Source organism: Penicillium hordei, assembly GCF_028827395.1.
Source record: "Penicillium hordei strain IBT 12815 chromosome Unknown utg000004l_segment0_segment0, whole genome shotgun sequence".
Lineage (NCBI taxonomy): Eukaryota > Fungi > Ascomycota > Eurotiomycetes > Eurotiales > Aspergillaceae > Penicillium > Penicillium hordei.
This window is the reverse complement of record NW_026623145.1, coordinates 3248455-3275724: the sequence shown is the minus strand read 5'-3', so window position 1 is coordinate 3275724 and position 27270 is coordinate 3248455. Positions and strand designations below refer to the sequence as shown.

Below are 27270 nucleotides of genomic sequence, written 5' to 3'. Positions count from 1 at the left end.
TGATTCTACCAATGTGGCAACAAAGCTCAGTATGGAGCGCTGTAAGACCTATAACAAGAGATATTCCGACATACCATACATAAGTGTATACAGGTTAGTTATCGATGCCAATAACACTCATCCTCGCTTCCAGGGCGTTCAAGGAATTCTAAATATGCTAGTATATCGGTGAACACCCTTCCGCATCAGCCTACTGTTGCTCAAAATCAAACACCAAAAAGGTCCATTCCCCCACTATATCGCGCCGCTCTATGTCCAGAAAAAAGGGGATCCACACCCGTGCCGACCTTGCCAGGTAAAGAAGTCAAAGTCAAAATTCTCTGGCGAACGCCCAAATTGCCAGCGATGTGGTACGCTGCGGATAAATTGTTGGTGTAGCCAAAGGGAGCACGAACGCACAGAAAGGTGAAACTAGTCTTCGGTTAGATCTGGTATGGCAATGTTATCGACTCATAACAGAGAGCTTGAACAACTAACTACGGAAGCACTTGGTTATAAACTTTCGCTGCAACAAATATACCCTGGAGTCAATGCCGACGACTCCAAATTAATCACGAGCGTACTGGCAAAGCATGCAAGTCCAGTGGACATATTCGACAATAATCACGAAATGCATCTACGTCTAGCTCAAATCCGCCTTCAGATATGCCCCGTAGCAGCTGTGGTATCGTAATGTTGCACTGAGGGAAGTCATTGCATAGAAAGTTTTCTCTTCTTATGACATCCGCCCGCTACTCAAATCACATGTGACTTTTCTTATCTTTCATGTTAGTCTGACAAAGCCGGAATTACTATATCCCTGGGTTATCTAAGCCATGCAAACAGAAATAGCTGTTGCGTCATCGTCACATTGGTTGTGGCGAATAAATACGGAAATCCTATCGTAATCCTGGACATGATCTCCCAGAGCCCACATGGACAAACTCTCAGAATGGAATCAAAAAGCAAGGAATCATATACCGAAGTGAGAATGATCTAAAATCTATCTCTCGCAGAAGCGTTAATAATATTCCCTCAGCCACCCTCTGAAAGTGAGAAACATCACTTTAGCCCGTATGAAAAGCGGCCACATGGAGATTTACTTGGGCAGCAATCCAAGGTATTTTTAATTCAATTTAACTGAGTGAGTTCCAATTGACAATCGGGAGGATCGGACATACTTTGACTCCGGTGATCTCGCTCTTTCAGCGGCCCACCAAGTAACAAACAACGGCGCTATTCAAACAGGCAAAGCGCATCCCCATCGCGAGAGCATCTCGAGCCCGTATTCCCCGGTCCCAAGCACCAGTAATGTTGACAAGGATGCCAACGAGGGCTTGCATAGGAAGATGGCAAGTCTAGAAAAGAAAGGTCCTCTATATCAGCACACTGATATTGAATATGAAGCCCCTACAAACAAAGGGGAACAGGGTAAGTGATTAAATAAGGATGCAACCAGGTTTTTAAGTAACGTTCATGGGGAAGCGAACAAAGGATTCCAGGTTATCAGTCTCGTAGATCAGGAAAAGCGCGCGAGCTAATACAAAAAGTTGAGGAGACAGCAAAAGTTGCGAAGATTGATGTAATGAATTATCTCGCGTTTGCAGTAATGGTCACCAGGCGATTTCTGCGAGAGAAAATGCCACTATTCCTAGATATTTTTATGATCGAGCAATTAAACACTGTTTTATACTCAAAAGGAGTTGGCTATTTTATTCGCGTGATCCGGGTCAAAACGCATTTCAAAGTGGCTAGGTCGCCAACATCTATAACTGTCAATACAAGAGAGCACAGAGGTTCTGCGATATTGGAACCAGATGTAGTTGTGGATTGTGAATACGTCATAACTCCTACATGTGAGTTTAGAACATGTGTCAGAATGGAATAAGGCCCCCCTAGGCCATTAAAGGAACCTTGGGTTTTGTTGTGGTCTAAGCCTGTAATTTGTCCAACAGCACTGATGACATGACCAGAAATTTATTAAAACAAATGCCTTCCAGGCTGCTGTTCAAAATGAACACATAACACAAAATGGCTCGTCAGCTTCAAACCGTTCAAGCCCAACATCGGGTGCCTGACAGAGGCGATGCATGGATTCTTGGGAGTAGTGTAGCATCATTGGCATCGGCTATTCATTTAATATGTGATGCAAATGTGCCCGCATCCCAGATCCATATCCTCGAGTCTCGCAACACACCTGGAGATGGCATAATCAGTACCGGTGATCCACTGAACGGATATGACCATCGACCTGGATGCATGCCGAGTTTCAACGACACTTGCATGGAAAGACTGTTGGCTTTGGTGCCTTCCACTATTGGCCCTGGAAGAACAGTCTTGGAGGATATGAAGGAGCTGTGTATACATGATCATGATGAAGATGTTCCTTGCACGCATATCTTGATCCAAGGGGACCATGGACCAGTGAAATTGGATACTAGGAAACGCCTCGACCTAAAAAACCGGATGGATCTGATGGTCCTCATCTCAAAATCAGAGAAAAGTCTGGCTAGGAAACGAATCAGTGACTTCTTCAGAGAGTCCTTTTTTGGAAGCAGTTTCTGGATTACTTTATCTACCATGTGGGTTGCCCCTCCCAAAGAGACAGATTGGACCAACAGTTGAAATGGAATAATAGATTTGGCTTCCAACCTTGGCATAGTGCCGCTGAATTCCGTCGGTGCCTGGGCAGATACTCGAGCGAAGTTCGGAATCTAAACACCAACAAACCTCTGGATTGTACTAAGTATAATCAATTCGAATCCATTATAACGCCGATGATCGTTTTTCTTAAAAATCAAGGAGTGGAATTTCGACTCAATACAAGGGTCAAGGATATAGCGACACGTCTTGACAGCGGGACGGTTTCGATTTCGGCAATTCGCACGCTCCGGGATCGCGCGGAGGAAACAATAGCAGTCTCTCCCAAAGATATAGTTATTATATCTCTCGGATCCACTACATCGGGGTCGTCGAGTGGTACCAACAATGACCCGCCGTCAATGACAACTATGGAAGCAGAAAACGAGCTGGATGAAAACTGGTCGATATGGCTAGACTTGGCAACGCAAAATCCGAGTTTCGGCGATCCGTATAATTTCTGCACTCGCACCCCTGAGTCCAGGCTGGAATCCTTTACTGTGACACTTAAAGATCCCGAATTTTTTACCCGCTTCATCAACTTGACCCATGACAGACCTGGCCTAGGGACGTTCGTGTCTCTGAAAGACAGCAATTGGATGATCAGCATTTGTATCCCTCGCCAACCTTTTTTCTCTTCTCAACCCGAAAATATAACAGTCTTCTGGGGCTATGGTCTTCGTCCAGGCCACGAAGGTAACTTTGTGAGGAAACCAATGCTTTATTGCTCCGGACAGGAAATAATGACCGAGCTGCTATTGCTACTCGGCTTTCCTTCAGCCTCAATTCTCGGAAACTCTATCACGATTCCGTGCGTGATGCCGCGCAGGACTGCGTCGATGTTGCCTCGGACTTATCAAGATCGTCCAAATGTGATACCGGACGGAACGGCCAACCTTGCTGTGATTGGCCAATTTGTGGATATACCAGATGAGACGACTGTGAGTCTAGATTATAGCGTGCGAGGAGCCCAGTTGGCAGTGGGTCGACTGATGGGGTTTTGTAAGGAGCCGGTGAACACAAAGATACTCCCTAGCTCCTTCTCCAGGTTCTGGAACTTGCTATCGACTTAGCTGGCTTTGCTGTGGAATGTGTCCTGAAAAGTCTATAATTCAAATGCGACAGCGATTCTTTGGCCCTGATATGTCTATGTGAAGCGTTCTTGGGGGATTTAGCAAGGAGAGGAAACCCAAGGTCGTTGCCAATTCAGTCTTAATGGGCGGGCCGATCAAAAGCTATCACAGTTCCGCCATTGATGTGACCATCTATCCCGGTGCGAACATGTACTTGTTTGGAGAGTTGCCTGATAATATCTAGGCGCTGAATCAGTAAAGCGCTTTATTGTTTCCGAATTTGGCTGGCTCGGGTGATTAGAGGGTTTAGGAGACTAACAATTAGCGGGAGAGACCAGCATGAGAAGCCTGGAGATCATGAGTAGACTAGGTATAACTCCCGACTAAGAATATATTTAGTCCTAAATACCCGTATATTATTATCAAAACAGTCTATACTAAGCTATTCCTATAGGCGTATAGGGGGACTAAGTTTCGAGAATTAAATAATAGGCCATGCTAAACCCCCATAGGACCCGTAAAATTTCAGTCCCATATCTTAGTCCTATCTACTCCTATAGGGCTAAAAAGAACGTCTGGTATTATTACCCTAGTAGGCCTACACTAGTATAATTGTTTTTGCTTCGAAGTTATATATTATTTTTTACTACTGTTTCGTTCATTCCGAAAGCCCCTCTTGTCCTCCTACTCTTCAGCCTCCTCGGCCCATTCACCTTGCCCTAAACACCACTATTTTACACAGAATCTCCTACATGCCCCTGAACCATTAACGTATCCTTCCTCTTGTGTACTGAGCTCCTCTCAAAGGCGTTTTTGGCTCACAAATCTTTAGTACTAGTTTCTACCGGTTGACATGCCCGTGCTTACCCTTTGTGGCCCGAAATCAGTGGTTATGCTTAATTGTCTACGATCACAAGACTCCAACAATTTTGATAATGGTAGGATTTGATTATTTTTTTCTTTGTGCGGGAGTATGAATGGGCAGGAGTACTAGGGTGTACCCAAAATAGACGTGACTTCATTCGGGATAATCAAATAATGATACCACTTTCACCGTTCCTTAAACACAGCAGGTTCCAATAGACAGATTTCATGCTCTATTACCCACGCGAGTCAATCACCACTGGTCAGGATCTGCATCGGCAAACACAGTCCCAGCGGCAATCTCATCATACCAAACTGATCTAGTGCCCTGAGTGCCTTTCATCCCCTTATCATCATGCCACCCATTAGCATAAAGGCCCACGCGGAACTGGAAAGCCCGATCATCATCAATGGTAGTCGCAATCTCCCTCTTATCCAACAGCTTATTTCCATCCAACCACAGTTTGTATTGACCAGTGCCATCCGACTTCCAAGTAGCCTGGATCTCGACCTTATGCCAGACGCCGGCACTGATAGTTGCCAGGCTGGGGAAAGTCACAGTCTTCTGCGAGCAGATACTACCCTGCTTAACACGCGTGTAGAGCTGGTCACCGACAAGCCAGACCATGCTAGAGGGCATGTAATCGTCGCAGCCGGTATCGCTGAAGTCGGCGATGAATTGGGCGATGTTGTATGATTGGGCTGGGGAGAATTGCCAGTTTTCTTGTAGGCGGAAGGCGAAGCCGTAGAAGCCTGTGTCGCCCCGTTTGTAGACGTTGTTTTTGACCACTTCCGAGTGGTACCGGCCTGTGTAGCTGGAGTCGTAGATTTGGGTCATCTTTAGGGCGGTTGGGCCTTGGTAGACTACGTTCGTCACTTGTTGCACGGTGCCGGAGTGTTCTTTGTTGGTGGAGTCCCAGCCGGAGGTTGTGCCTGTGTTGCTGAAGATTTGGGTGGCCTGGGCTGTTAGGCTGAGTGCTAGCAGCGCTGCTGAGGGGAGTTTGCCGAACATTTTGGTAGAAGACGGAGGGTTGATTGTTGTGGTAGACTAATTTGTAGCAGATTTGATAGGCTTTATAAACGGATTGGACTTTCGGGGACTCCCTCTGTAAGCAATAAATTAAGCAAAACATGCCGATGTGCTAGTGAGGTTCATTGGACCGGTGTTAATGATGTTTGAGATGTTCGTAAGCTTTCCCTAAAATGGAATTCAGCTGGACTAGCCATTATTTCGGGTTCATGCTACTACCGCAAGTTTTTTCCATGGTAGGTAGTAGTTAAGTGGCAGATGAGTGTTATTGGGGTAGAGTAACGGGATTGAGCTGCAGTTCTGAGACTCCAACCCGCAATCCTGCAGATTATGCAAGGCAGTTGGGCTGTTGATTGGTCAGCCCCCACAGGGTTACATTTCCAGTGCAAAAGCTGACAAAAGTGAGCTGACGTGCAACTTTTATAGGAAAGTGCTGTGGGTTACAAGTGTCAAAGTAGATGAAAGGGGTAGACATGGCCTAGCGAGACTTGGCTTTACTTCAGACACGAGCTGTTTTTCTTCGGGAGCTTCACCTCAGGTCAATTCTTGGTGAATGAATCTCTTGATTTGAATGTCTAACTAGTTACATAGTATACAGAACTTACATCTCGATCAAGCAGTTGCTTATGACACCTAGCGTCTGCCGGGTAGCGTGGGTTAAAGCTGTAATCCGAGTATGATCAAAGGCATCGGCCAACGCCCCACGATCGAGCAGTAACTGCACCATAAGCTTTAACTCTTCATCAGCCCCCCCCCCCCAAAGGTTGCTGCTTTGACTAATAAAGACGACATCTTCCCATCCTCATCACAGTACATCACATTAACATCGAACCCTTTGTCAAGAAATAGCCTGACCACCCCGGCCTCAATCTTCTTTATAACCGTGGGATATTTGAACCTTGAAATTCATCCGACCAATTGGAATCTTCAAACGCTAGACAGGGTAGTAAGATGTAAGAATCATTCCTCTGTCATCTCAGATCTTTTTCTACTTCAACTTTTAGTTCTCTCACCAACAAGGGATTGTGTTCCTCTCATACCAAACTTTCTATTTGCCTCGAATATGGCATTTTTGAGTCGCTCTGTTCTGGGACCTCCAGTAGTTCTTTGCGTGTGTGATGATCTTAAGGCTCTTTTCGTGTGTGATGATCGTCAGGCTCTGACCTACGGATATGTCCTGGCTCGAATAGACCGGTCTATAATGACCGATCTACTACTCGCTGACCAAGCTCTACGTGAACATACGCAACACGAGGAAGCCTTACAAAAGGCTACAGCTATCATGTCTGACAACACTCAGCTTCAAGAAGTGAAGAGGCAACTTGAAGAAGTGAAATCCGAATATCCCAGAAAAGAGTACGCCCTTTACCGAGCAGAGTCTATGCTTGGACCAAGTATCAAAAATTTTTATGATACAGTGAGGCGGAACACTACATGGTTTATGCGCGAGGAAATAGTCCGGGATTGTTCGGACCGAGGCGGATGTTGTAGCCGGCAATGTGGATGCTGCGTACAAAGGCATCTATCCGAAAGACAGAAAGGCAGAGGTCACTGTACTTTGGAATGCTGGTGTTTTATCCGCTTTCGGGGATTCGATCTTCCACAGGAACAAAAGGAGGAGATCCGAAAGGATTTAGGAGATCGCCTTTCATATAGCACTTCACAATATCTCCAAGATTTGGCTACTTGGTTTGTTTGCCCTGTAAGGCGCCAGAGATCCAAGTGGCAGCTGATCTTTGGGCTAGGCTAAAGTGAGGATAAGGCGCTATGAAGGTCCTGCTTTACCTTGAGAAAGCTTGCTGAACTGGTGCAATATCTTTTTCTCGGGACTGCTAGCTAATGTTTGTATGCTCAGTTATAGATGACCAGTCTGTTTCTCATAAATTATTTTTTTCTTCTGCCTCCTATAGTAGTCAGGTACGAGATCTAAATGAGGTCGGCTTTAAATAAGAAATCCCCTTTGTTATATCAAATAGCCGGCATAACATCCTAAGTCAATCTCATATTGATTGGCTAATATAGAGCCTCGCCTTATTGTTGAATGTATCCATGGTTCAATCGTGGTGTGCCCAGACGATCGTATCAGAACAGTCTTAATTTGTCATGTTGATCTTTTAAATACAAATACCTGTAGGTATTGGGCGTATTGGGACCGATATTTTGAACATACACCAATCGCTACCTACTTATGGACTTAACGTCTGTGAAGGCTGACTATCATTCGAAGGATCTACTAATTTAGACCAAACTGAGTTCATATAACGTTGCACAACTTCAACTCAATCAAATATGATTTGAAGGGACGAGTGTTTCTTCCCGTAGAGATGAATATAGAATGTATCCGGACGGATGACTGGGTAGCTCCTGCTCTCCCATAGTTAGCTTGTTTGCTCTCTCCTTTCTCTATCCTCTTCCTCTCTTTGTGCACGTTTTTTCCTCCCTTTAAGGCCTCTTGTCCCCGAAACTTCCCGTGGTCACCAGCGTAACCGCTCATCGCAATCATCTATGGAAATTCGGGTCCTCACTCACCTTGAGCAGGCCGAAAGCGGCCTAGCGGCTACAGAACGTTTGGAACGCTATGTTCGACAGATGCAGGCAGAGGTCGGCCTCCACGATTCCCGAAATGCCGCCATCCACAACGCAATAGAGGCAGACAACTATGCCGAGCTTGTCGTCCCTGCTCGAGCATTCATCCCAACCACCACGGCCGACAACCACCAGGCCCAATTCGATCGCATCCTTACAATGATCAACAATGTCAAGGAGCAGTTCGTCATCCAACGAACTTGATTCGGTCCAAAGGGGTTTTCTTCTAGCTTTTTTACTTTTTCGTTTTTTTTCTTCTTTCCTTTCCTGCTGGGAAAGCAGCGTGCGGGGCACTGGTGATCCCCTCCGTTGGAGGGGTTCTCCAATTTCTATAGATCTTGCATCCATACGCAGCCAGTAAACAGTGATGGTTTCAATTTTCAGTTTGAATCAACATAATATCTCTTTGCGGTTGAAAGATCAATAAGAATAAATTGAGAGTACGCCGATGAAATATTAATCTGTACTAATTGAACTATGGATGAGACTGTTGATTTTGTAGACGGAGGATCGGAGTACTAACCAATAATCATGAACTGATCTCTAGTTGATTGATCTTCGCTGTTTCACCACCATTTCACTATGATTGACCTGCTTTTTGGAAGCCGAGCTTATTTGAACCTCACTGGGTTTTTTTCTTCTTCCTCAATCTTAAGATAGGGGTTAGCTAGTCAAGAAGCGGTTCTCTTTGGAGCATTTGCACATATGTGCCGTACGCGTTTCAAGAAGCAGCCAGTTATGAACAAAGCAACATGCCTGTAAGCAAAAACCAGTACGAGGGGAAAGGACACATTAGCGGTTCAGGGGCGTCCAGGATGTTCAGGTATAGAATAGTGGTATTCTGGGCATTCAGATGAATGGACTAAAGAGACTAGAGAGTGGGGCGGCAAAAGGGACTTTCCAATTGAATCAGAAGAATAAATTAAAAAAATAAAAACATACAACAGTGAGGATTCGCTGGTGGTCACCCACCCAACTACTAACTCACCGGCGTGTGGCTTAAGTACGGCTGAGCGGACGGGAAGCCCTGTTTTCCACACCCTATGGTCGTATGTATTATGTGACGTGTGGGAGAGGACTATAGAACGTGCAGTTCACGTTTATTCCTTCTTGGCGGCGAGGTTGTCGCGCGCCCTCTGCATGAGGGTCAACACGTTTTCGGCATTCTTTCTGTCAAGGAACTCCAGGCTGTATTTGATCTTGTCGCCAGTCTCATTCAGCTCGAAGACAAAGATGTACTCTCCGTAGAATGTCCAGTCAATCGACTCGTCGTTACCCTTGACTTCACCCGGGAATGCAGCAGTGGTGCTCATGTAAACCGTCACGACATTGCCCTCGTTCACCCATATCTTCTTATAGTCATCCTTGAAGTAGATGCGGCTCTCCTGGATAGGTGTAATGAGAGATGGCCTTGTCTCGTTGGTTTTCCTGTGCTTGACACCGTGGAGGGCTGGAGTACTTTCGTGGATACAGTCTGGGGCACGGGTAGCAAGATTCCCTCGGATGTCGAGCTGCTCAAGAGTGTTGACGAAAGGCAGAGTTGTTCTTTGGCGGAAGACATGTTCGCGATCGGTGGTGAATGCGAGGATGTTTGAAAGATTGACATTGGAGACCGTCACACGCACCGTCTATATATATATAATATTTCGGTTGACAAGAGGTTGCTAGAATATCGTATAGACGGACGTAATCCAGGTGCTAGCCTTCCGGCCTTCCGTAAACGCCGAATCAAAAAGTGAACGGTCATTGTTGTCCAGTCCACCCACGCATCGGTAGAAAGTATCTGCGACTGCCTCTCGTGGTGTAATGCCGGGAAGAGAGTTCCAGAGCGTCATAGTGAATGTTTTTGTTGGAGGCTGATTTGTTGTGTTTTCTTTTTGACAAAGTGAGGTTTATAAGTAATTTTCTATCCCGTATTTGCACATGCGAAAAGGAACCGGAGATCGATAGTCATTTATAGCATGCGATACCTATCCCATTCCAAGGACGGGCCAATACTTGGTGCTCCGCAGCACCTTAGGTCTGAGATTATCCTTACCCGATACCTGCGGGCACTGGCACGACTTAGGAGACTGAACTAATTGCAATGTCCATTTCGTTCGCTCCGATTGAATTTTATGTGAATCTTTACTTGTCCATCCCATATGGTTGGTCGGCGGAATCCGATCCCCTTAGTGTCAAGGTCCACTTGCCACTTTATCAGTGAAGGCTGCTTAAATTCATGAACATGAACTACTTTCAGTCTTTAATTCCTATAGCTCCGTTCGGAGACTTAAGTCCACTCGTATTACCGGTTTGATGCATGCCTTCAGTAACATACTTAAGGATGCTTAGGTCATGTTCAACAAAACAGCGTCAGATCTATGTAGCCAGGTGGTAGAAGGATGCTTTTGCTTTGCCACTTAACCAATCACTAGGGAGTTTGTTGTTTATCTGGTCAGACAAAGACTTCAAAAATTCGTGCCACTCAGTTTGCACTTTGTGAGCAGCTGCAACTTTTATGCTTATAAATGGGCACGACGCACAATGTATTTACCTCATGAAGGCAAATTTTCTCGAATTCCGCAAATATGACTATGTAATACTTATTCTACGTCTGAGCGGGCCAGAAGCCCTGCTTTCCACGCCCTGTGGTCGTATGTATCAGGTTACGAGTAGGGATAATCATATAAATCGCTATATAGGTGGAAAGCCTAATTCAAACGAAAGAAGTAGGAAATGCACGAACGATTACCTAAGAGGTATCTATTCTCCCGAAAATAGGTCCATTACCCCTATCAGCTCATCCCATTTCGGATCATTCTGAATAGCAATTTTCCCTTCCCCGGTCATGACCTTATATTGTTCCGGAGAAGAAGTACCATAAGAGTAGCCATCTATACCGTGGATAAAGGCACAGAGATCGTGTATCCATGCTGACATCAGTTCCCGCTCCTCAGTAGTCGGGCTGTGTGTAAGTGAGTAGCTGAGCAGTGGATGTTAGCAACATAAACTATGCAACAGGACATAAAATTTATAACATACTTCCAAATAGGCCGGTCCATAGCGTGGGTCACCCCAAACGAAGCTGGGGCAATCTTCTCCGTTATGAACGATAGTCGGTACGCAATCATGTAGCGCCATATATTTTCCATATCGACGCCATTGTCCGCGAGGGTCTTGACAAGGTGTCGTGATGGAGCTCTAACCTGACCATCGGAGACGATCTTTCCGAACAGATCAGCCCAGTCCTGCTTGTTGTCTGACTTTGGGAGTTGATAATGTTGAAGCAGGCGTTTTGTTGTCGAAATGGGGTAGTAATTTGCGACTTGCTGCTGGAGGGATTCCCAATTTGCGTCTGGGCAATTTGTGGCCGCGTATAATGTCTCCTCGTTGAGAACCTCGCCAATGAAAATGCGCAGGTCGCGTCGCTTGAACTCTCGTGCAAATGAGCCATCTTGGTAGTAATTAAATATTCCGGGTTTAATAAACAAGTCGTCTGTGACTGGACGAAAAGTGTGGTTTCCGAGGTTCATAATTCCAGCGCAAAGGTCTCTGGCACTTATTCCGCGCAGGAATCGAAGCTTTTCGACTCCGCTTAATGAGGATGGCGCGTCAAAGTATGTGCATAGCTCTTCAAATTGGGCTTCACATTCCTGGGGCGTTTTTGGTTGTGTCGGAATCGCATTAGAGTACATGACCATCGATCGAAAATGATCACTCCCAGCAGAGCGAAAATCGTACAGGGCCTGAGCGAGAACCGAGTAGGCACCTGCGCTACGCCCGGCCAAGTGAATATTGGTCGAGTCTCCTCCAAAGGCATCGATGTGCTTATGAACCCAATCAAGCGCGAGACGCTGATCCCAAAGTCCGTAATTGCCTGTTGATGTACCCTCGGACTCTTCGAGGAGAGAATGGCAGGCCAAAAACCCAAAGACGTTGAGCCGGTATCCCACTGCAACAAAAACAGTCTGGAGCTTGCCAGTTGAGATCAACTCCGTTGGGTCCATGCTGGCTTCCTGACTGGGATCCCCGACCTGGAACCATCCACCGTGGAACCAGATCATGACCGGCCATTTTTTCTTTGGATTTTGGAGATCAGGGACAGGAGTCCAAATATTCAACCGAAGGCAGTCCTCATCATAGACATGCTTGGGAGTATGCTCGCTCACTACCTTCGAATAATTTGGCTGGGGGCAAATGGGCCCAAATTCTGTAGCGTCGTATGGGGTAGCTCCAGCGGACATGTACTTGTAGGTGTCAGGAAGAAGCTGGGGCTTCCGCCATCGCAGGTCTCCAGTGGGAGGTTGCGCATAAGGAACGCCTGCAAATCTACGTGACTTGTTATCGAACTGCAGACCCTTTATACGTCCCCGGTCGGGGAGGTCCACTTCACAACCTGTGGCTGTGTAAGAGATGGTATTTCCCATGGTCGGAGCTTCAGGTGAGGATTATGAGAGAAAGAAACCTGCGAGGGGTGTGAGCTTCGGTCCAAGAGGAAAACGTAACTTATCAAGGAGTTAGGGTTAATAAATGGAAGATAACTGTGATTGGTTAAAATAATCGACGTCGGGAGGAGATAAAGACGAGACTACTCCGGACTTGGTCTCACCACGACCCACATAAACTCGGTCGTTGCGGGGTGACCAGAGGATATGCAAGTCCGAAATCGGGGTTCATGAGGAAGAGAACCCACACACGATTGGGATTTGTGGCGATGTCTATTATGCACTCTCCCTTCCTCTCTTCACTTGAAATGGAAACCAGTGCAAATGCCCGTCGGCGTCGAACGGAGCGTGGACCCCGATCCAAGAGTGGTAAGTACAAGTGCTGATACCCACAGCGAACCCAGCTGATACCAGATGGCCTAGGCTGCCGAACGTGCATTAGCAAAAAAGTAAAATGTGACGAACAACATCCATTATGCCGCCGCTGTGTTCGCCTTCGGCTGCAGTGTGAATGGCCTGGTTATCAGCCTTCCATGTCAACCAGAAGACGGGGCCTCGGTCCTATCAAAAGCCGAGATGCTTGGGATCCTCCACCTATTCTTCCCATACCGCAGAGCCAAGCTGAACCAGTGGACCTAGACAACCTTTCCGGGATCGAGGAAATCAGTGACTCCATAATTGAGTCACCGACCACTGTTCATAATCACCACCTCGAGACTAGGGCCTTCAATCTTTGGTTTGATACCGGTGAAACAACCAGTCAATTGAATAGCCCAGCTCAGGAAATAGAGACGGTCGAACAGGAGGACCACGCACCACTCTCTATTTTGCTTTCTCCGCAGCCGCCCCTCAACTTCCAAGCCACACTGGCGGCTATCTTATTCGCCCGTGAGTCAGAGACAGACTATACTCCCTCGCTTGGGAGTAATGACTCACAGGCGGTGTCGTTTTATCGTGGCGTGCTCGCGCCTCTCAAATCCACTCGAGAGGCAGCGTCATCGGCACATGTTTTGTTCCTTGACCTCGCATTACAGAATACCATGGCTCTTCATTTTCTTCTCGCCGTTTCCCATAACGAACTGGCCATCCATCTGGGACCTCCCAACTATCCTCCACAGGAGTCATGGAAGCATTTTGAATACGGCTCTGAAATATTTCTCACGGCACTTCACCCTTTGGCTCGTTCAACTTATCCGGACCATGTTGCCACAATGCTATCGTTCTTATACATGTACATGTTCTGGATGAGGATCCCTCCCCTCAATGCCCAGAACTTGTGCCAGCTGAGTGTTTCCGTACTCACCTATGTCAAGAGTCATGGCCTGTATGAATTATGTGCAGATTCTGTATCATTGTCCGCTGATACAGTGCTCCTCTCACGAATTCTCACTTATCTCTATGACCGGGATGGATTCTGCAGTTTCTTTGGCTGCGGAGGTGCTTTCGCTAGCTACGGGAATGAGAACCATGACAAGCGCCATAGGATCTGGCAGTTATCGAAATCTATCTTTGCATCTTCAGATGGCCACACAACTGCCTCCGCGATGTCTAGCACGCAACGGCCATTGAATTCACACATTCGGAATGTCTATTTCGAGTTAATATCCATACATCACGATATTAACTGTTATAGCCAGGCCGCCGAGGGCCAGGCACCTCGATTACTGAGGAAGATCAAAAGAAACCTTGCTATGGCGCAAGATGTAAGTCCTGATTCTGTTCTTATGCGTGTTCGTTACTGAACTCGAATTGCAGGAATGCGAATCCCTTTCGCGTCTTGTCGCGCAATGCAGAAGACAAGGAAGAAGCCCGCCACTCATGGCTCTGGTGGCTGTCACGTTCTTCCACGCCATCCAAATATATTTTCACCGCTGCCGCGACTCATATTTTGGCCAGCTCCCAGTATCCGGTGAGATTCAGCAAGCCTTGAGCGATCTTATCACCACTGCATTCCATACTATTGCAACAGGGCCAGTGCAGCTTCTAGAAAGGTTCCAATGGTCACTAATGATAGCCGGGATGGAAACTCATGATCCGGTTCATTTACAGTGGATCCTGGCGAATCTCTCCGACCCTATCCTGAAGAACTTGCTAAATATGGTAAAAGGGGAGCAAGAATTACTCAGTATCTCAATCAAACAATTGAGACAAATCATTGATCCGGTTTCTCATGGTGATATTCGGCGAACGTTGGTTGATTTGTAACCTAGTAACTGTATTTGCGGTCAAAGGTCTGTCCCTATGTTATCACTAGGTTGTACCATCTATACGAAGTCGATCTATTAAGATACTATACAATTATCTTTTTATTTTGATACGCTCCTATGTTCATTGGTCAAAAGACTATCATTTAATGAACCTTTTTCTTTTGCCACAGTCATGCTGATACCTAGCCCTTTGGGGTGGAACCTCCCCCATCTTGGCATTCCGTCGATTAAATTGACCAACCAAAGCGATCAATGAGATATCCCCAAAGTGCGGAGTCCAGGTTAACAACCGAACTGTCCATTCAGAGCGTATCTTTATGACTCCTTCTATTTCCCCGTTATCTGTTCCTCCATGTTGCCAAGGTTCTCTTCTATATATGGCTTGTACTATCCCTTCCTCACGAACAGCATTTTTGCATACATTTCTTACATTGTTACCCAGTGGCATTGAGTCGCATAACATTCTACCATGGAGGCAAAGAACCTCTCCCATGAATTGGCGGACACCAAAACCGATATAAAAAAGGAAAACGTATTGGTAGGGCACGGCACGACCGATACCCTTGCTCCGGAAGACGAGAAGAAATTGATCAGGAAAATTGATTGGCGGTAATTACCACCCTCTCCTGGAAATTTGGAGCTCATTCTTACACGCCTGGCAGTCTAATGCCGATCTTAATCACCTCCTACGGCCTTCAATATCTAGACAGTATGTCAAATTTCCTCGAGACCGTGGCTTAAGATTGACCGGGATAGAAACCAGTCTTGCATACAGTGCGATACTCGGACTTCGTGAAGATCTTGTATGCTCGCCATGATCCAAACTTGTTACCTTCCATTAACCGTGAGCAGAACCTTGTTGGCCAACAATATAGTTGGTCTTCCAGCATTTTCTATATCGGGTATCTTGTCGCATCATACCCAATCTCACTCGGCTTCGTGAGATTCCCATTGGGGAAATATCTCAGCGTGTTAATGTAAGCTAACAGGATTTCCGCATTGGAGACTTCTATTAATCTCGCAACTGCAGTTTTTTCTGGGGTGTTATTTTGACCCTCCACGCTGTGACCAATAACTATGCGAATCTCATGGCGCTCCGGGCACTTCTGGGTATATTCGAGAGCGCTATTAGTCCCGGGTTCTCCCTGATCACGGGGATGTGGTATACCCCCCGAGAGCATGTCTCGCGACACTCCATCTGGTTTGCCGGGAATGCGATCGCCAGTATTATCGGGACTTTAATTGCCTATGGCCTTTTGAGGTATGAGGGAACTTTGGCTCAATGGAAGGTGGGGTGCCCTGGACTTTTTGATGGAGTCAATCGCTAAATATCGCAGCTTCTATTCCTCCTTTTCGGCCTCATTACTGTCGCGTGGTCTATCGTGACATTTTTCTATTTACCAGACTCACCGCAAACCGCCCACTTTCTTTCGGCTTCTGAACGGGAATTTGCAGCGCTACGTCCTTATAGGTTCCAAAGAACTACACAAACCAAGTCCTGGGACCGGGGGCAATTCCTAGAGGCCCTCAAGGACGTCAAGTCATGGTGGTTCTTCCTGTTCTCGTTTGTCATTTGTGTGCCTAATGGAGGCACGACAAGCGTAAGCATCACATCCCATTAAAAGGAATATCCAGATCTAACAACATGCTCAGTTCAATACCCTAATTATTAATGGTTTCGGCTACGATAAGTTCCAGACAATCTTGATGGGACTACCTGCATCTGCCTTCCAGCTGGCCACGGTTCTTCTATCGGCCATCCTAAGTTCCACGATTCGGAAATCACGATTGATCAATCTTGTCTTTATCTTCTTTATGGCAATGGCTGGTATCCTCATGGTGAAGCTCCTGCCACCCTCTGACAAGTTATCACGACTTGCCGGTTTCTGGCTCGTTATGGCAGTTTCCCCGGCCTTTCCGTTGATGTTATCTCTGGCAGCGAGTAACATCGCTGGATTCACCAAGAAATCGACGGTAATGGCCATGATATTCCTTGGCTATTGCGCGGGGAATCTGGCCGGACCACAGTTCTTCGTTTCGGAGGAAGCACCCAACTATCACGTATGTATAGTGCATATCTAGTATGCAAGCAAAGGAGACGACTGCTAATGTGATTGTGTCCAGACCGCCTATACTACGATCTTGGCCTGCTACGCGATTACTATCGCTCTAGTCATCATCTTTCGATTTTACCTTGTGTGGGAGAACGCTCGCCGGGATAAAGAGCAGGGTGTCAAACTTGATCCCGAGGAAGTTCGTCGCGTCAACATTGGTGCGGATGAAGATATACTCCAGGTGGACGAGACAGATAAGGAGAATAGGTCTTTCAGATACATTCTGTAGCCCTCGACCGGCATGTGGTCCGGCTGTCTAGCATTCCTACATTCCTGAATAGTATTATATCCTTGGAAACAAATGAACTGCCCCAGTGGCTAGTGTTGATGAAGACATATTATAGTATATTCCCTGTACTACGGCAGCACCAAACGGTAATATAAAATAAGAATATTAAGTACAATCTCTTCAGTTGAACAAAGAAACCTGAAGTCACGTCTCAGGCTCGGCTGCCAAAAGATCCAGTACAACAAAACAGGGTTGAAGTCTCCATTTAACGCAATACCCAGAATACCCGCTCTTCCCATGGAGACGTCACATCCCTTAGGGCTAGCCTGCCTTGTTTTATCCATGGAGTATATTTCATCTGACAGTTCCAATGGGGCGGTCGTGTGGCCTAGGCTTTTTCTTCCTCGACATGCTCATCGTGGTGACTCTGGCTGACCGATCCTCGTTTTTGATTCACAATCTGCGTGAAGGTGACAGATGGCTTCCACCCAATTGATTTCCGCGCGTTGCTGACTTCCGAGTAAAGCTCATCCACTTGCTCCAAGGAAAGTCCCTTAGTCTCATAGATAAAGAAGTAAACAAAAGCAATGCAAAGGAAGCAGCACCCGAACCAGACGAAGAAGATTTTCGACTGCAGGTTGGCATTGCCCGGCCCATAATTCACCAGGTACGGGGTAGAGTACGCGATGGCCCAGTTGACCAGCCAATTAGTAGCGGTGGTCATGGAAAGACTCTTAGCACGGATCTTCAAAGGGAAAATTTCGCCAGTAACGACCCTACTCCCATATTAGCTATCTTAGAGGTCAAGGAACCAGTGAAGACTTACCAAGCAATAGGTCCCCAGGATGCAGCGAAGAAAAAGATGAAGATGCAGATGAATGCTATCGCAGCTTTCTGTGCCGCTGCGTTTTGCACAATTATGTTGCCAGCGACATCTTGGCCAGTGGTCGTTGTTCCCAGGACAGCGACCAGAAGCTGGGAGATGCACATGCCGATGGCACCCAGCAGGAGAACGGGTCGGCGGCCCCATTTATCAATAGCGTAGAGACCGGGAATAGTTGAAACGACGTTGACGCAGTTTGTGATAAGGCTAATTATAAACTCGTTCTCGAATCCGGAGTTCTTGAAGAACTGCGTGCCGTAGTAAAAGATGAAGTTAATGCCGGTCAATTGCTGTAGGGCTTGAAGACCGCAACCGGTCAGTAGCCGCTTTCCCAAGTTGCCTTGGAAGCACTCGAGATAGCTGGGCTGGCCTAGACTCATTTCGTAATCGTGATTCGCTTGGATCTCAGCAATTTCCTCTCTGACCGCAGGATGATCTTCAGGTAGACGTCGAAGTTTCGCAAGATTCCTGGTGGCTCTCTCATGGTTGTCCTTTTTGATAAGGTAACGGGGGGTCTCGGGTAGGATGAGCATTCCAATAATCAGCACGATAGCCCATGCAAACTGGACTGCGATTGGGATGCGGTAAGAACCGGTGTCATTCCGACTGTGAGTTGAATTGTTGACGACCGAGGCCAACAGTAGGCCAATAGTAATAGCGAGCTGGTATGAACCAACGATAAAACCACGGATCCACTTTGGCGCCGTTTCGGATTGGTATAGAGGAACTGATATAGTAATTAGCGAGAAAGATCATGCATGACCGAATAAGTTTGGGTATGTACTGAGCGCGGAAACCAAGCCTACACCAAATCCAGCAAAGAATCTACCGGCAAGAAATAGCGGGATGGAAGTCGCAGCTGTTTGCAAAATGACGCCGAAGTTGAATACCCAGCTAGAGGCGATCAAGCCCCATCGACGACCGATGGTGTCTCCCAGCGGAGCTGCACAGAGAGCACCAAAGAATGTTCCGGCCGATAGGATGGAGACAATAGCGGAGGACTGGCTAGAAGTAATGTTGAGATGTCCCGTAGCATCTCTATAGCCGGTTGAGAAGAGGTCTTGCCAGTGCGGCATAGCAAGGATGCCACTGATGGTGCCTGTATCATATCTAAGAGCAGAAGTTAGGTATATCCAAGGCTCAGCCCATGGAGTGATGAACGTACCCAAACAAGATACCTCCAAAGGCGACAAAGCTAGAAATAGCAATAGCCGGCCATGATGCCCCGGGTACATTCTCAGGTTTCTTTAACCAAACCCCCATGGTGTCGATAGAGTAGAGTAGATCGTAGACGTGTAAGACGTAAATGTCATTCCAAAGAGCGTTCTGGGGGAGGCCCAATGCTGTATCTTATATCTTTGCAAATCAAGAGACCAACTATGGCTCGATTTCACGCCTCGAAGTGTAATAGATTGTCCCGTTCTGTTGTTTTGGGGGGTCTGAGCAGCAAGGAAGGTTTTCGGGGCGCATTTTAGGCATTAAAGCCGACAAACTAAACGTCTGGACCCCTAACATTGTTTAATTTCTGCGGGGTTTCGCCGACGTACACTTTCCAATTGCCTATTCTGCCAATCAGCTTCAATCGGCGGCCTTGGAACTTTTCCTGGGGAGCTTGGCAGGTCGGACCAGCCACTTCCGATGGCGACCGACCCTCCCTGTTCTGCATACCGAGTACGCCATCAGTGTAGGGAACGGAGATGCGGGATCGAATCATCGGCCTTGGCCATCCGTCTTCCACGGGCTGTGCGGGTCAAATACGAGACCGGGGTTATCTACAGGGTCTCTCGGTGTCCTAGGCAGATGGTACCTGAGGCAAACTTAGCCTGAATACAGCTGGAGTCCAAGGCAGGCTCCCCTCCAGGGATACAATACATGGAACCACAATAGTTCTTGGTTACTTTGGAAACAACCCATATAGTGTAGGCATCATGGAAGAAAGCTAGGGGGGAAGCTTGTAATAAGGTTTAGAATAAACACCTCTAGTACGTTATGCATGTCAGAAAAGAGGTTTATTACGCGAGCTTTACAGTTTACCTACATCATGGGACATGCGGTGGATTCCCTCCAAAAGTTCATATTATTCTTTATTAGCATATGAAGCCAGGACACAGATCCACCGGGTTCCCCATGGGGTAGTGGGGTAAGCCGAGCGGGCATCTCTCGCCTCTCCGAATGGATACACCACCCGAAGATGGCCCGAAATTTCTCCTCGCCCAGCGAATTACCATCAGTTCCAGGAACGAGCAGAAAGGGCCTTGTGACAATGGAATGATGATGTGCGCCGAGAAACACCCAGACATTTGACCACATGGACAGGTAACTGGCGTGCTACGCGTGCTACAGGATGCCGAACCAACGCGAAAGTTATATCGTTCTCTAGAATATCTTTGTACCGGCCAACTGGTTCTTCTCGAAAGGCGAACCCTGGTAGTTCTAAGGAGTCCCGAAGAACGCCCGGCATTCGGTCCCATACCCATGGTGCCGTTAACCAATTTTGCGGGGTGAGAGTTTGGATTTCTCCGAAGAAAACCAGCGCGGCAACGTACCTGCTGCTAAACTCACTTCCTGTTCATACCTACCGCCTATGTATCACTCCCTCTAAGTAGAGGACGAATGGGGAAGATGGTATTTTTGCATTATATCATATATTTCGAAGGTGACGATGCATCGCCATCCACGCTTCCAAGAAAGTACTGAAAATATGACGAGTAAGTTTCCAACCCCCTAGCATATTTCCATGATTCAAGGGAGTGGGCGGGACATTCCGGCTAATCTTTTCACCTTCCTCAACCCCCACTCCCAAAATGAGCCAGCAAGACTCACATCACGGTTTCCGGCCAAAGCCTTCCTATAAAAAAGGTCTTCTGGAGCCGGCACTTCAGAACTGGACGTTTGGGGATCTACTCCAGCGTCAAGCCGAGCAATTTCCAGGTAAAATTGCGATTTCCTGCCCAGGCACGTCCAACCCTATCACCTATCGCCAATTGAACGATCGCACCAAGCTTCTTGGAGAAGCTCTGATTGCAAATGGGATCTCTGTTGGAGACCGCGTTGGCATCTTTGCAGGAAATGTTTTAGAATATGTTGAGGTTGTGCTAGCAACCGCGCGCATTGGAGCAATCATAGTCCTGTTGAACACCTTTTACACAACGGAGGAAATCAAAAGAGCCCTGCGATTTACTGGTTAGTGTATACTGGTATAGTTGACAAACCAATTTTAATTTCAATATATAGGGTGTTCATTGCTATTTATCACCAGGAGCCTTGGGAAACGCAGTCTGTTGCCATGCATCGATGAACTCAACGAGATGATTAAAACCCAGAAAAGCGAGTTTCCAGATCTCCGAAGCATCGTTCTTCTCTCGGGACACTGCTCAAAATCTTCCAATCTGCAATCTTACACGGATTTTGTCAAGTTCCCACCGAACGGTACGAAGGCCGGTTCTGCTTACGAGGCAGCAGAAACACAAGTTGACCCAGAGACGGTCTGTAACTTCCAATTCACCAGTGGAACCACAGGGATGCCCAAGGCAGTGATGCTCACACACTTGTAAGCCCTCCTAGGTACCGCGTGTTCGCGTACAAGCTGACCCGAGGGAATAGTAACGTGCTCAATAATGGATTCCTAATAGGTGAACGAATCGGTCTCACTCCAAATGATACCATATGTTGCCCATGGCCGTTGTTCCACTCGTCTGGTTTTGTTGTTGGCCTGACAACATCACTGTGTCATGGTGCAACTCTCATTCTACCGTCACCAGTATTTGATCCCGCTGCCACAGCACGAGCACTAATCTCCGAAAGGTGCACTGGACTTCAAGGTGTCCCAACTATGTTTTCTGCTGTGCTCGAGTGGTGTCATCAACGCGGTACTCGTCTACCACCTCTTCGAACAGGAATCATTGGTGGATCACCAGTCTCCCCGGCTCTTCTGAGAGAGCTGCAGCATGAATTTGCCCTGCAAGATCTCGGGATTGCATATGGTGGTTTCCCGATCCCTCTTCAACTTCCCTTCGCACAGTACTAATATAATTTTACTAGGCATGACTGAAACCTCGCCGCTCAGCTTCCTTTCCAAGGGCTTTGAATCAGATGGAACCCACACATGGATGGAAATCTTACCACACACGACTGCAAAGATAGTGGATGCGCAAGGAATCACTGTTCCCATCGGAAGACCTGGAGAACTGTGCGTCTCGGGGTATCTGTTGCAGCGAGGATACTATCAGAACCCCGAGAAGACGGGTGAGGTCATGCGCGTGCATGAAGATGGAGTTCTCTGGATGCATACAGGCGACGAAGCAATTATGGATACCCAAGGACGTTGCCGGATCAGCGGCAGGATCAAGGATACTATAATTCGTGGCGGAGAGAACATATATCCAGCAGAGATCGAGGATTGCCTGAATGAGCACCCGGCAATCTCGATGTCGGCGGTGGTGGGTATCCAAGATGCAAAGTACGGAGAAGTAGTGGCTGCATTCTTGCAACTCAAACATGGCAAAACCCCCTGTGCAGAGGCACATATCTCGGAATGGATTCAGCAAACCCTGGGGAAACACAAGGTACCAGCACTTGTATTTTACCTCGGTGTCGATGGCGTTCCTGGTCATTTCCCTAAGACGGCAAGTGGGAAGATCAAGAAAGTTGACCTGGAGGCCATTGGAACTCGGCTAGTCCGCGGAACGGGTAAACTGTAGGAGTTTACTGGTGTCCAGTCTACACGGATGTCTATCCCTCTGGTCGCATTGTCAACGGTGATCCACAAGGCGGTTCCACTCAAAAGGCTCCAAGAGTCGAGGTTTTCTTCAAATCTCCCGCGTATCTTTCATCAATCTTCGCGTTTTATCGTTCTCGTTCTTGTTTTGCTTATTTCCTTCTGGAGTATTGTAAAGTCGGTTCGGAATGAGGCTGACTCGCGCTTAACCGGTATGACTTGTCTGTATTGTCATATTGGCGAGTACAATTTATATTTATTTGTAAATGACTGTATCGTCATCGATGCAGGTCAAGTAGATAACATGATGCACAAGGTTATAAAATAGTACCCCAGGCAAGAGAAATCTGATTCTCCTCAAGACTCAAGAATCAGTTACTGTGTTAACAGTCTGCTGCCTTCCAAGATCGATTCAATCCGCATTGTCTCTTTCTTATCTGGCCAACAGGCATCGTGAATCAATCTCAAGTCCAAGCGGCCAAGGCAGCCATCCTCACCCAGTGGCCAGATCAAATGCAATACCCTCTTGTGCAAGGCGGCTACTATTAGTGACTGTCTATCATCTTAGAATTTATTTTTATTTTATTTTCTTGGATTTTAGTGTTGGATTTTGCCTCTGCGAAATGTATGTGGTTTTACCTGATCTGATTTAACCATGTCTAGCCAGCTGACCTATATCAAAGTTGCCACTGTTTTCTCTGATTTGGCGCTCTCATTTGGTGATGTATTGTCACGATCTGCTCGTTCTTGTTACCTGATGCCTGAGATTAAGAGTTGTTCAGTTTGCATCTCCTATGGGGATTTATTCATGTACGATAGCTCTCTCTCTCTCTCTCTCTATTTTCAGTTTCGAAGTCTTTGTTGAATGGCACAACTTCGTCGGTCCCATCAATTCTGAGCAGTTTCCGGTATCGTCACATGCGGTGCCATGGACTCGTTCGAAGACATCCATTAGAGCATATTAGATATAGACCCGGAGTTGGGAATCTGCTCCAACTAGCAAAATGTTGGTCAGAGCAAGCCAAAACTAGAGGTAGATTCAAGCAGGTAGCCTGTCTCAAGGGAGCGGGGGTGATGGGCCATGGAAATATTCTCCTCATATCTCTAATGGCAGTCATATGAAAATCTTCCCTTACGCGCCCAAGCTGCCGCAGGGCAAGGCCGTGTTATCCAAGGACAAATGGTCCTCCGTCCAGGTTATACTTTGCGGCGGTATTATAGACATTAGTCTTTTACGGACAGGTTGCATTATTCCCTAGCCTCATGCTAGTAGTGCGGGTTCTAGGGATGCCAGGCTATCAGAGCCAGTCGACAAGGGGTCCGCGAGGTTACAGACGAAAGCTTGTGGTAACATAGGAGCACACTCTTGACTCTGAGGCTCTAACGAATACTCCAGAGAAGAAACGTACGGAAGGTAACAGCCGACGCTTACGATCTTACAGAGCGGACTCCAAATGTCTACCGGTTTTTAGGAGACAGAAAAATGCCCTTTAAATGGGTTCTTAACGTTGACGCTATGTACATCTCACCCTACTAATTAAGATCAATTCACGTTCGGTTACAAGACTAAATTTGACCAAAGTCCAATCTTTCCCTCCTCAACCACTGCCCAGTAGTCAACGCAAATACAATTGACCTTAGCTGCTGAAGTAGCTCCTCATGTTCCGGAATCGTATTGGAAAGTATTTCAAGTAACATATCAGTATACTCCGGCGATTCGAATCTCCGTGCTTTGAGTGAGACGATCTCAAATCCATCAGGGTATATCACAGCGTCGCCCCAGTCAATCAACCAGACCTTTCTATCAGAGCCTAATATCAAATTACGGGGTGCAATATCCATATGAGTGAGAACAAGTTTGTCAAAGTGAAACAGCGGGACATCATTGGGCGCCTGGTGGAATTTCTTGTGATGTCAAGTCGGCGGTTGAACCAAGTTTCCATATGCGCCTTTGACCTGAACGGACCAGCTCCAATATCGGTAAACCAGTATCCATGAGCTACAAAACCTTCACAGCCCACCGGGCCAGGCTGATCCTGTTGCTCTTGAGATAGCGGAATAGAGCGCAGAGTAGTTATCATTGAAGCAACCTGAGAGACAACATTCATACGCTCAGTTTGTTTCAAATCACCCCAGCATTGCTCAACTAAAACGCCATCAATGAAATCCATAAGGATCATGCATTTGTAACCGTATATTTCATCTGGTTCAATATTGAGAACTCGGTAGACCTTAGGCACTCGGATTGTTTCTGATCCATCACATTCGGCGACAAGGTTGAGGATGTTGGCCTCAGATGGCCGTGCACCTAGGTAAGTTCGCGTCGCAACAGAAGCGGTATGATATAGCGTGGATCATCTGAATTGCCGACCTTAGGACATGTCTTACCATAAATTATTATGTAGGTAGATATCACATGATCCATATTCTACCAAATTTTCCCGCTATAACCAAAATTTAAATCGTGAACGGGCTGAACAGGCTGAAGAGTAGGGCGGCAAGAGGGACTTTCCAAAGAAGAAAAAAGAAGAAAATACAAAAATACATACAACAGTGAGGATTCGCTGGTGGTCACCCACCCAACTACTAACTCACCGGCGTGTGGCTTAAGTACGGCTGAGCGGACGGGAAGCCCTGTTTTCCACACCCTATGGTCGTATGTATCAGGGTGAATGTTAGAGAGAATGATACGGTCAAGTTAGTGAGTAGGTAGTAGATGGTAGGCAGGAGGTGAGTGCAATGTTATCTAGATGCGAACTCAGGCCGCTACCTTGGTAGGTACCTAGGAGGTACACCTAAGTAATTAGATAAGAGATTTAACCACTAACTAGGGCAAAATATAACAAAAATCGGAACCTTTGTTCATTACTGCAGCTGTATATATATCGGGCCCGATGATCCATTATGTACCACACCAGCTGCTCATAGCCACAAATTAGTGAGGTCCAAATCAGGAATACTCATCGATTTAATATACCCTCTTGACACTGGCTATATCCCTTCGTACTGTACATTAATTTTGAAGAAAACTGCCCTAAATGGTGTCTCAGCGCGACCCTTATACCCGTAGCAAGTTGATAATATATATCCACTCTAAGTGATAGGTTGTACTATATAGAAACGTGGTGTCAATGACCAGCAATTCCACGTATGGGATATGGGTCTGGTTCACAATGTATAAACCGAACACTAAATATAACAGCCATTAAAAAGACGACGCCGGAAGACCAAAATGAAATAAGCTTAGACCCCAAACTCAAGCTATAACCTAATTCGACTTCCCCGAAAACGAAACCAGAGCATGATAAGACTCAGTCAAAGGCCACAACCCCTGAGCAAAACCAACCGCCCCAGCAACAAGAAGCACATAATAAGCAACCGTCCAACCAACACCCAACCCACCACCATTACCCCTGACCCCAATTTTGACATCATCATCAGAATCCTCTTTACCCCGAGTCACAGGGGGACTGATAGTCTCACCCGCCTCAACCCGTCCCCAGAACCGCGGCAATCCACACCAGTTACAGAAACTATGGATGAGAACAACGGATAGCAACGAGCCCGTCCGTAAATACACGAAAGTCGCATACCAGCCGAAAATAGTCGTGTAGCCGAATTGGAAGAGCGACCGCAGCAGTGCGGCTACAGCCGGCGTGTCTGGGTGCGTGAGACCGAACTCGTAGAAGTGGTGCACGTGCGCGATGCCGAAATACAGCGGCGCCAGGAACACGATTCGACCCGGCGAGGTGTGTGCTAGTAAATGTAGCGGGACCATCGCGGATCGGAACATGACTTCTTCGGTAAAGGGGCCCTGGGTGATGTTAGATTTTTTTTTTGTTTTTTTTTTTTTTGGTAAAAAGGGATAGAAAAGAAAAGACAGTGCTTACTGCAACATAATTCCTCCAGCCAATCCAGCCACCCAGACACTCGGAGAGACTACTACGACGGAACCAGAACTTCCATTCGCCCTCGACAATGCCACGCTCGAAGAGCGGACCGAGGAATAGAATGGCGGTTAGGAGAAGACTGCGAAGGGTCTCTAGCAGGCCGACGGGCCACCAGCCGAGGAGTCTGACACCGGCACCGAGGGAGGAATTGTCCTCCTCGACGATGAGCCAGAGGACCAGGACGGAGCTCACGATACATGAGCCCGTGACGACGCGGATGCGGGCACGGATCACGGACGGGGCATCGCGACTGAGACTTGGGGATGGGCGGGTTGTTGGGGAGATATAGAATGGGACCACGTAGAGTAGTGTGAGGAGGACCTGTACGGGAGTTAGATAAGATTTAGAGATGTGTTTTTTTTCTTTCTTCTGTTCTTGTGTTCTTGGTGTTTCTAGGAGTTCTACATACAGATAGAAATGCCACCGTGTGTTCTGACAGGGCAGGTTCATCTGGTTTCGTGTTAGCTAATATTTCTTTTTTTAAATTTTACCCCTGACTTACCCTGCTTGGAGTATAGACTCCTGAGTTGAGCCATTATCCCTACGGGTGCCATGTTGGGAGGTTCAAGTT

At 47.0% G+C, this 27270-nt stretch overlaps 12 protein-coding genes across 12 annotated transcripts; 6 read left to right on the top strand and 6 right to left on the bottom strand.

Moving 5' to 3' along the window:
- Positions 1-931: 931 nt before the first annotated feature.
- On the top strand, positions 932-1418 carry N7537_008420 (uncharacterized protein; the record flags this gene model as incomplete). The annotated part of the gene is made up of 3 exons (XM_056899475.1): positions 932-964; positions 1019-1099; positions 1149-1418. The coding sequence occupies 3 exons, from the start codon at positions 932-934 to the stop codon at positions 1416-1418; spliced, it is 384 nt and encodes a 127-aa protein (XP_056751551.1).
- Positions 1419-2010: 592 nt separating this feature from the next.
- On the top strand, positions 2011-3730 carry N7537_008419 (oleate hydratase; the record flags this gene model as incomplete). The annotated part of the gene is made up of 3 exons (XM_056899474.1): positions 2011-2561; positions 2618-3632; positions 3668-3730. 3 exons carry the CDS (start codon positions 2011-2013, stop codon positions 3728-3730), a joined length of 1629 nt encoding a protein of 542 aa, XP_056751550.1.
- Positions 3731-4809: 1079 nt separating this feature from the next.
- N7537_008418 (polysaccharide lyase) lies at positions 4810-5568 on the bottom strand (the record flags this gene model as incomplete). Its single annotated transcript, XM_056899473.1, has 1 exon — positions 4810-5568. One exon carries the CDS (start codon positions 5566-5568, stop codon positions 4810-4812), a length of 759 nt encoding a protein of 252 aa, XP_056751549.1.
- Positions 5569-6649: 1081 nt separating this feature from the next.
- Positions 6650-8376, top strand: N7537_008417 (uncharacterized protein; the record flags this gene model as incomplete). The annotated part of the gene is made up of 2 exons (XM_056899472.1): positions 6650-6942; positions 8034-8376. 2 exons carry the CDS (start codon positions 6650-6652, stop codon positions 8374-8376), a joined length of 636 nt encoding a protein of 211 aa, XP_056751548.1.
- Positions 8377-8690: 314 nt separating this feature from the next.
- N7537_008416 (uncharacterized protein) lies at positions 8691-10007 on the bottom strand (the record flags this gene model as incomplete). Its single annotated transcript, XM_056899471.1, has 3 exons — positions 8691-8733; positions 9325-9800; positions 9855-10007. 3 exons carry the CDS (start codon positions 10005-10007, stop codon positions 8691-8693), a joined length of 672 nt encoding a protein of 223 aa, XP_056751547.1.
- A 910-nt stretch (positions 10008-10917) lies between these two features.
- N7537_008415 (uncharacterized protein) lies at positions 10918-12581 on the bottom strand (the record flags this gene model as incomplete). The annotated part of the gene is made up of 2 exons (XM_056899470.1): positions 10918-11137; positions 11197-12581. 2 exons carry the CDS (start codon positions 12579-12581, stop codon positions 10918-10920), a joined length of 1605 nt encoding a protein of 534 aa, XP_056751546.1.
- A 326-nt stretch (positions 12582-12907) lies between these two features.
- Positions 12908-14804, top strand: N7537_008414 (Zn(II)2Cys6 transcription factor; the record flags this gene model as incomplete). Its single annotated transcript, XM_056899469.1, has 3 exons — positions 12908-12968; positions 13014-14302; positions 14355-14804. The coding sequence occupies 3 exons, from the start codon at positions 12908-12910 to the stop codon at positions 14802-14804; spliced, it is 1800 nt and encodes a 599-aa protein (XP_056751545.1).
- A 471-nt stretch (positions 14805-15275) lies between these two features.
- Positions 15276-17149, top strand: N7537_008413 (uncharacterized protein; the record flags this gene model as incomplete). The annotated part of the gene is made up of 7 exons (XM_056899468.1): positions 15276-15415; positions 15469-15515; positions 15570-15783; positions 15837-16095; positions 16144-16407; positions 16460-16867; positions 16931-17149. The coding sequence occupies 7 exons, from the start codon at positions 15276-15278 to the stop codon at positions 17147-17149; spliced, it is 1551 nt and encodes a 516-aa protein (XP_056751544.1).
- Positions 17150-17537: 388 nt separating this feature from the next.
- On the bottom strand, positions 17538-19295 carry N7537_008412 (sugar porter family MFS transporter; the record flags this gene model as incomplete). The annotated part of the gene is made up of 4 exons (XM_056899467.1): positions 17538-17925; positions 17976-18759; positions 18817-19142; positions 19198-19295. The coding sequence occupies 4 exons, from the start codon at positions 19293-19295 to the stop codon at positions 17538-17540; spliced, it is 1596 nt and encodes a 531-aa protein (XP_056751543.1).
- Positions 19296-19524: 229 nt separating this feature from the next.
- On the bottom strand, positions 19525-19746 carry N7537_008411 (uncharacterized protein; the record flags this gene model as incomplete). Its single annotated transcript, XM_056899466.1, has 1 exon — positions 19525-19746. The coding sequence occupies one exon, from the start codon at positions 19744-19746 to the stop codon at positions 19525-19527; it is 222 nt and encodes a 73-aa protein (XP_056751542.1).
- Positions 19747-20836: 1090 nt separating this feature from the next.
- On the top strand, positions 20837-22732 carry N7537_008410 (AMP-dependent synthetase/ligase; the record flags this gene model as incomplete). The annotated part of the gene is made up of 4 exons (XM_056899465.1): positions 20837-21215; positions 21267-21582; positions 21636-22015; positions 22074-22732. The coding sequence occupies 4 exons, from the start codon at positions 20837-20839 to the stop codon at positions 22730-22732; spliced, it is 1734 nt and encodes a 577-aa protein (XP_056751541.1).
- A 3285-nt stretch (positions 22733-26017) lies between these two features.
- N7537_008409 (CAAX prenyl protease RCE1) lies at positions 26018-27253 on the bottom strand (the record flags this gene model as incomplete). The annotated part of the gene is made up of 4 exons (XM_056899464.1): positions 26018-26563; positions 26640-27020; positions 27109-27149; positions 27202-27253. 4 exons carry the CDS (start codon positions 27251-27253, stop codon positions 26018-26020), a joined length of 1020 nt encoding a protein of 339 aa, XP_056751540.1.
- Between the last annotated feature and the right edge of the window lie 17 nt (positions 27254-27270).